At 37.8% G+C, this 8980-nt stretch overlaps 1 protein-coding gene across 1 annotated transcript; it reads left to right on the top strand.

Moving 5' to 3' along the window:
- Nucleotides 1–1505: 1505 nt before the first annotated feature.
- Nucleotides 1506–2899, top strand: tmem229a (transmembrane protein 229A). The gene has a single exon (XM_015380449.1). The coding sequence runs from the start codon at nt 1594–1596 to the stop codon at nt 2650–2652; it is 1059 nt and encodes a 352-aa protein (XP_015235935.1). The 5' UTR covers nt 1506–1593; the 3' UTR covers nt 2653–2899.
- The last annotated feature ends 6081 nt before the right edge of the window (nt 2900–8980 follow it).

Raw genomic sequence — 8980 nt, 5'->3', positions numbered from 1 at the left:
TGGCTCTTATGAGCTGGTGTCCAGCAATGTCTCAAGTTCCTCTCCATTAATAAACCTAAAATAAAGTGTAAGGTCATTAACACAATTAGTTGAAGGAAGACCTCTTAATTCCCCATTTGATTCAGGTACTTTTAAAAGCAGATGCCTCTAAAACATGTCAAAAAATTAAGGTCTATAGGCAAAATCCAATCAATCAAAAGATAAAATATACATATTTTTCTTGGAATATGTATATTTTCCCTTATTTTGAGCAGATAAAACAATCTGGAAAAGGAATAAGTTTTACTTTAAAATAAAATTGTTTTATCTTATTTCAAGTTTATACTTTTTTTTGTTTTAAGTGCAAAAATATCCCCATTCCACTGGCAGATTGTTCCTTTTACCAGCTTATATTAAGAGTAAATAGAAAAATAAGCCAACATTTCTCAAAATGCGTTTGTTAGTTTTCCATTGTTGTGTCATAAATAATTTTATAATGGCTGAAACTGCTAAAAGAAACCCAAAATTATAAGGTTAATGATAGCAGAACGGCGTGATCTTGTAAATCAAGGTAGGAAATCAAAACCCTTTCATGCAACTACAAGCATCCCTTTTAAAACACTTCATGATGCTAAAGCGGCTTGAAAAAAAAGTGGGTTTGAAAAGTTCCAGGACACCAACTCAGTTTGAAGTATTTCAAGTATATACCGTCTCCTACTCTGTATTGTTAGTGTCACTGGAAGGAGGTCCTCTGTAACTGACTGGTTTATTTACTGCCACCTTGTATTTAGCAAAAAAGTTCCTGCTGGAGAACAGCATCCCACAGCATGATGCTGCCTCTCCCATTATTCCGTGAGAAGATTAAATTCAGAGGGGTCAATTGAGTCATTCATTATGTAATCATATACCATCCTTTTATATCTTTGCTACCACCCTCCATGGTTTGTGGTTCATTTAACTTTCAACAATTGCTTTGATCTCCCCATCTTTCTGAATTAGCGCTGTAATGAAAATGACATGATGTAGTTCAGTTTGGCATATCCTTACTGGCACTAATCTTGTGTAATCATCATTAATGGCTTGTAATTACAGCAGCGTCACTACGTCACAGCGGGACTGCGTCAGCGTCAAACGTCCCGACTGCAGATGCTGCCTTCAAATGCCAGTTAGAAATTTTAAAAACAGTTATGTTTACTTCATCGTGATTGAAGTAAATGATGATTTTAGCCCGTGTTGCAGTTCTTGCTACATTATCCTGACTTTAATTTCTAATGTTATGCGTTTAAAAACGCTCTGGGTTTTGCAGTAGGTTTATAAATGTTTTAATTCCTTATGATTTAGAGGTTACATTTGCAAAAAATATATATGCTTCATTGAATACCGACACAGAAGATTAGTTTAATTGTTTAATAGTATATTTAAACTAAATATTTTATTATTCCGATAAGTATTTATGTGCAGGCTTCTCGGCTTTAGCATTTCCGAGCTGCTCTAAATGCACCATCCGTTCGCTGCTGCACCTTTCACTTCATTTTGCAGCCACAGCGGAAAATAAATAATGAAAAACAATGTCAAGGATAAGGACAGCAGTGTCTCCAGAGTAAGGGACTGATCATGGCCTCTCGGTGGAGAGAAGCTCCTCGCTGCCGCTCCGAGGAGCCTGCAGTCAGCCTGGAAGCAGCTGAGGCGCCCCGGCGACAGGAACCGTCTGAAGACACCGGGGAGCCGCTGCAGGAGCTTCCCAAATGGATGCGGCTCTACCTCTACGGCATGCACGGAGTGACTCTGGATGTGCTGTTCTCCTCTCTGCAGGGGATTTTAACCAGTCGGGACTTTAAGCTGGTGGGCTTCTCGTCTCCGTATCTGTGCGTCATGCACGCGCTGACCCACTTTGCGCTTGAGAAGATCTACTCCCAGAAGAAGAGCTTCCAAGGTCGGCCTGTGGTGTTCCACCTGGTCTTCTACCCATCTGTCTTCATCGGGCTGCAGCTCCTCATAGGGAACATCAGCACTCTGACCGAGCAGGTGCGAGTGGTGTCAGGGACGCAGCTGGTGGTCCACTACATCCTGGCTCTGTATTTCTCCCAGGTGTTTCATAAAGGTCTGTCCAACCTGCATTACAGACCCTCCTCCAGCTGCGCGGATCTCTGCAGGAGCCTCGGTGGTCCGGGTGCGCCTCCTTCGCGCGCCCTCCCTGGGTTCGTGCGCTTCTTGTTTTTTGGCATGCATGGTTTTCTGGATGAGGTTCTCTTCACGTCTCTGTTCAACCTGGTGGAGAAAACCGACGGGACCCTGGGGGGGCACACGTCCCTGTGGTCTTTCCTGATGTACGGCAGCTGCAGCTTTGTGGTGGAGAAACTCTACTTCCACCTGCACTTCGGCCGAGGATGGGGGACCTGGCGGCGCCTGCCCATCTATGTCTGCTTCATCTACACCTGGGAGTTCTGCTGTGGGCTGCTCCTCAGGCAGTTTGACGCCTGCTCCTGGGATTACTCCCACTACCCGCACAATTTCATGGGACTCATTACTATCCTGTACCTGCCAGGCTGGGTGATCCTGAGTTTGTACCAGGACGTGTTGACCAACGTGCTGTTGAGAATAAGGTGCACCAAAGATCTAGACTGTGAGAGTGGGGGAAATGGAGAGGTCAATGGGCAAGCTAAGAAAAAATGATTTAATCTGACCCCTCACACATATGCCTCACTATTGAAATGAATTATGATAATTCAGGTTCATCTCAGCAACTTGGAATATCATCAAAAAGTTTATATACTTCTCTCTTCCTAATTAAAAGAATTAGATTGATTACCAGAAGGATAATCTTAAACCTGAAATGTTGGGAATCATGACCTTGTCTTCCAAATACAAAAATTTGTAAGACAATGAAACCACTTGTTTTTTTGTTTTTGTTTTTTGCAAATTTACCCTAAATAATAAGGAATTACAACATTTATAGACCTACAGTTAAACTCAGAGCGATTTTCAACGCATAACATTAGAAATTAAAGGCAGGATATTGCAGTAAAAACTGCAACATGGGCTAAAATCGTCATTTACTTCATGGCGTTGAAGTAAACATAACTGGTCTTTATCGTGGAAAGTTAAGTGGAAGGATAAAAGTGTATAAATGCAGCTTGTTATACAGTAATTAATGAGGATCATAATTAATGTTCTTGGAAGTGTTTACTTCTATTCATTTGGATTCAAATTCCTTTCAGTCAATGAAAAATCTTAATTTCTTCTGAAAATTTGAACATTATATAAACAGGAAAAAAAAAACTGGGAGCCATCCCCATTATGTGCAGGTCAACATTTTTTCCATCTGACAGATATATAGACACCAAGTAAAGCACTACAGGAAACAGCTGAAGAAACCTTCAGTTTAAAGAATTCTGTATCTAAACCAATAAATGGGAAGTTATTTGGAAGGAAAACATGTTGAGAAAGGTAGCTGTTAATACTGCCTTGGCCTCCCTTATTTATCTGAAAAGATATATTTTTAAGCTCACAGCAATTAAAATGTAAAATTTTTGATCTTGTTTTTAAACTGAACATCATATTCACTCCGAACCCTATGACAGCTATAGCCAGTGGCATTTTGACAGTAATTTCTCCTTCCACTCAACTTTCCTTTCATATTCTTCAAAACAGAACAAAGTATAGCAAGTTTCTTTACTAATGATTACCTTAATAAAAGTCTTTATTTGTCTTCATATTCTAATGAACCAAAGCTCATTATCTTTAAGCCATAATTATCAACATTAAACCTGAAAGGTCTTAATTTATGTATAATAAATGTATATAAACTACACACTGTCACTTTAATTGAATGACTGAAATCATTAAACTTTTAAAGATATTGTAATTTATTGAGATGAACCCATTTATTATATTGAACAGCTTCTAATGTTCGCTTTATGATGTCCATGAAGACCCTTGACTGTTTCATACCCACCCATGAACTTACTGCCATTTTATTAGAAAAGGGATTGTAATACTAGAATATTTTATAGCGCCATACTTCTATAACTGTTTGGATGCCCAAAGTTTTGTGGAAAACTAAATTTGGGATTCCTCATACATGTAAAGTAATTTAGAGCAATTCTGTTTTTCTGGAGTAAATGATTCAGTTTTTGAATAAGCTGAAACTTGAAAAGTAACATGGAAGTTTTATTATGTTTTATAATCAACTAAAACACAAAGATTGACTCCAACTCGTCTTTTTAAAGAACAGTAGAGATTAAGATTCGTCTGGCAGAAATAGACAAATGAGTTTTAGAAGCCAACAAGATTGAAAATAAACCAGTGATAACAGATGAAAGTTTGAAGGCTCAAAAATCCAAATTTGTACACGGCTCTGTTCCGCCTTGGCTCAGCTTTGTGGCCAGACAGCTGGCCTGGCTCTGCTACAGACTCACCATTAAGCATTGTGGGTAGTTTTTAAACCACAGGAAGTCATTTAGCCTGCTCAGCTATAACTTGTGCACATACCAGCACGCTAGAACTGTCATGACAAAAATAAAATAAAAATTTATTTGGCTTTTTATATTAAACCCTGCTCTAGAAGCTGCCTGAAGTTCCAAAGGCTAAAATTTGAAAATATTAATTTTTTATTCTCTTTATAGTAACAAACTCATTGGTTTCCGTAAATTGCCTTAAAGGATTTTAGAAAATGAAAAAAGTAGTTGTAATAAACTGATTATATGCATTTTTTTTTTTTTACCAAGTCTCAATAAAAAAAAAAGTATTGAATTATTTCTGTAAGGGATCAGAGCAAAAAGACATTAACCCAGTCCTAAATGTAGCGATGGAGCAAACCACAAATTTGGAAGCAAGGGAGGTTTCACTGTGAATTTTTCATTAACCAAACATTACTTTGCTGGAGTGCCTTCCTGTGTAAACACAGACTCAATTAAACAAAACATGACTCCTTTACTTGGCTGCAAGCACTAAAGCCATGGATCCCAACACCTCAGCTTTGATGGCTCAGTAATGAATACATCTGTGTACAATGAAAAAATAAAACAGTTTTGATTTTTAATTAGAAAGCAGCGTTTCTTTCTATGTGATTCCCAAATGCATTTAGAAGTGCAATTGTTCTACGTTCTAAATACTATTGTCAAATTATGCAACCTGTCAGAGAGCTGATGCCGGTTTGGCGATTTAGTCTGTTTTGGACTTGGCAGCTATACTGATGTTTTTAAAAGTTTTAAATATTTACACCACTTACTGCATGAGTCCATTATTTTGCACATCATAAATATATTCCCTGACCGCATAACTGTACTTTTATCATACTTAACATCTGTTTGAGCATCTTTTAAATAAAAGTTTATAAAAGGCATAGTATTATACTATGTGTAACATTCAAAAATGCATGCACTCTGTTTCATCATCCTGATTAGACATGGAAACTTTCTGTTACAACTTGTTCTTATTTTTTATTAGTAAAAGTGTAACAGTTTTGTTTCAAGAGACTGTCAGCATGCACCTTTTGAGAATCAGTTTATGTAACATTCTGGTTTGCTTTACTTTTACTTTTTTTAAAGTTTGCTTTGGAATTAATGCTGTTAAACTGCTCCTAATGTTTTGGATAAATTAAACATTCCTCAACCTCTAACAAATCCGTATTATGCTCTTTATGTCAACTTAATAGCCTAGGTACTCATTTGTAAGCTTGATGTTCAGTTTGACTGTGGTAACACATTTGCATGACATTTCTATGTGCAAATCTTTAAAAAAAAAAAAAGTTAAATTTAACAAAAACATGTCTGTTAAAAATAGTGATGTTTCCTAATATTTGCAATACTTAAATAACCTTTCTAAAACATCAGACCAATAGTTAAAGCCTAAACATTTTGGAAATATGACAATAATTTCCCAGTTAATGGGCTCTGGAAAGATAGTATCACTTCTCTTACATACATCCTCATCTTCAGATGTTTAAGTAGAACTATGTACAAAATAAGGGCATTTCCAAAGCCAATTGTTGCAATATCTTGTAGTTACAAAGATTCCCTAACCAGAATTCATCCATCCATCCATCCATCCATCCATCCATCCATCCATCCATCTTCTTACACGCTAAATCCCAAGTGGATGTCGCGAGGAGTGCTGGTGCCTATCTCCAGCTGTCAATTGGCAAGAGGCGGGGTAGACCCTGGACAGGTCGCCAGTCCATCGCAGCTAACCAGAATTTGCACAAATTATTTCGCAAAATATTATATTGTCTTATAGCAAAATTTAAATATCAGAGGAATATAAATGAATGTAAACACACTCTTTATGATACCTTAGAGATGCCTCTAACCTCGGCAAGCATTCAGACAGCATAAAGCTCTAGGGAAGACAACAGAGTTCCTTGGTGACTTTCAGCAAACCTCACTGCACCTCATTGGGAATACATGAACTACCCAATGAAGGCTCATTAGCAATAAACTGATGCACCATACTGATGTGCAAGCATGACACAGCTTAGCTAAGAGAAAACAGGAAGTGGGAATGCAATCTTTACCTCACAGTTTCTTCACTTTTAGTTACTCAAAAGTTTTCTTGCTGAACCCTTGCCAGCATATTAACCAGTGAAGCTATAAATACACAGTTTGAAAGGGGTAATTATTTATCTGAAGTGCATAGCCTGAATAGTGTAAGAGTAGAAGACCACTGTGATGTTATCCAGCAGTTGCTGTCTTTGTAGATTGAGAGCCTGAAACACCATATTTAGACAAAAGGAGAACCAGCTTGCATAAAACTGTAAGATTATATTTTAGGCCTGATAAACGTTCATCTAAACCATTGTGTCCAAACATAACTGGGTGCACAATGTTATACATCTTTACTACAAACATTGACTATCAATTTACAACTGTTTTGAACTCAATGTTGCATGCAGTCAAGGTAACCAGGTATTAATGGATCCTCTGAGTTTTAATGCATCATTTTTCCTAATGATAGTAAGCAATATGCTTGGATGGCAAACTTTGCAGAAGTTGCTGTGCAGCTGAAAGTGCTAAAAAGCCCAAATGCAAGTTTTTTCCTTTTAAATCATACTAAAATTAAAAGCTTTCCAAAAATGCCATTACAGTACTTAGAAGCCACTTTCAACTATCCATTCATTTTCCGTCACGCTTATCCATGCTGGGGTCGTGAGGGGTGCTGGTGCCAGGTCTCCAGCTATCTACGTGCGAACGGCGGGGTATTATCTTGACAGAGGTGGCCAGTCTATCGCAGGGCAACACAGGGACTAACTGATTCTAACCATTCACGCACACACCATTGAGGAGAATTTAGAGAAGCCACTTAACCTAACAGTCATGTTTTTGGACTGTGGGAGGAAGCCGGAGTACCTGGAGAGAACTCACGCATGCTCAAGGAGAACATGTAAACTTCATGCAGAAAGATCCTGCACCTGGAACCTTGTTGCTGCAAGGTAGCAATGCTACCCACTCGCCAACGAGCAGCCCACTTTCAACTATATCTATATTATTTGTCAGTCTTTAGTCTGCACAAGGCTAAAATTGGGGTTACAAAACCATCAGCAAAAGGTTTGGGGAAGAAGGAGACAACCCCTGGTGCTGTTTTTTTTAAAGTGACGGTCACACAATTAATTGTCCTCTGGCTGGTCTCTGGCCGATCTCTGCTAATGAGGATGATGGCGATTAAGGTGAGGGAACATCCTAAAACTACACTGCAGGTCTCTGAACTTGATCTAAAGGCATTTGGGGCCTCAGTTAACAAGACAATGGTATCACACTATAACGACTGAAATCTGCCCGCATGGTCACTCTGCTTAAGGTGACCCATGTACAGGCTTTGCCTAAACTTAACAAATTTGAGTTCAACATCTAAATAACTCAGGAAAGGTTTCTGAGAATGTGCTGTGGTTGGAGAACGAACCAAGGTGAATATGATCACGAACTTCATCCCCACAGTTAAGCACGGAGGTGGAAGCGTTTCGTTTTTGGAATGTTATTCTTGCAAAGGGGACAGGACGACTCCACTGCATAGGGGGAGCTATGAATAAACATACAGTGACGACAACAAGAAGCGTACAGTATTAGGGTCATAGAGAGGTCTCTTTAGACCCCTGACCTCAATTCGAAACCTATGGAGGGTGCCAAAGGTTCTAGTTTCAAAAAGGATACTGAGAAACATAAAGCTGTAAAAACATTTTGCAAATAAAAAGGAGGAAAAAAAAAAATTTTATGAGGTGTGCAAAGAAAAAAAAAAATGTTAATCTACAAAAAATGTCTCATCCCTGTGCAAAACAAGAGTAACTACCAAATATTATATTGTGCTTTGGTTTGGAATCAAATATTATTTTCACTAAAAGCAATACATAATGTTATTTAGCTTTAATGCAGTTTTTTTCATGCACTTTCATATATTTTTTATTTTGCTAACAGCTAAATAGTAATTAACTCCGAAAAATGATGCACAAGAATTAGATTTTTAATCGACAGAATTACAAATTAAGTTGGGGATGGAATACTAATTTTACCCACTGTGTATGATCAGTTAAATTTGACTGCAGAAATTAATCTATTAAGCAACACTGAATTTACTTTTAAATTAATCATATTTACAGATATCAATACTAATTGGCCTAGTATGACTTATGAACAGCTCTATGATGGCATTTGTTGTGAATTGGTGGTTGACCGGTAAAATGGGCTGAACAAGATTGTAATGTAATTTCTAAAATTCAGAATCTGAAATTTTATAATCATATACATTTTCACTGTTAACCTCCAATCCTATTACCACTATTCTTCCAGGAAAAACTGCTGGTGCTTCATTGTGCAACTTTGTGGTAATTAACCTACACACTGTGACTTGTGAGGTTTTTAAGAGGAACAAAGTGCAGACAGGAACTGATAATGAAAAGAAAAACTCACATGCAACATTTGAGAAGCACAGGAAGACAAACTGTGTAGGACATAAAATAAAGCAGCAGTGAGGAGATATAAACCAAGAAGTTATGCAGAGAATCTTTAATCAG

This window comes from Cyprinodon variegatus, unplaced genomic scaffold, assembly GCF_000732505.1.
Source record: "Cyprinodon variegatus isolate N-32 unplaced genomic scaffold, C_variegatus-1.0 Scaffold214, whole genome shotgun sequence".
Taxonomy (NCBI): Eukaryota; Metazoa; Chordata; class Actinopteri; order Cyprinodontiformes; family Cyprinodontidae; genus Cyprinodon; species Cyprinodon variegatus.
The sequence above is the reverse complement of the archived record's forward strand: the minus strand, read 5'-3'. Positions and strand labels throughout refer to the sequence as shown.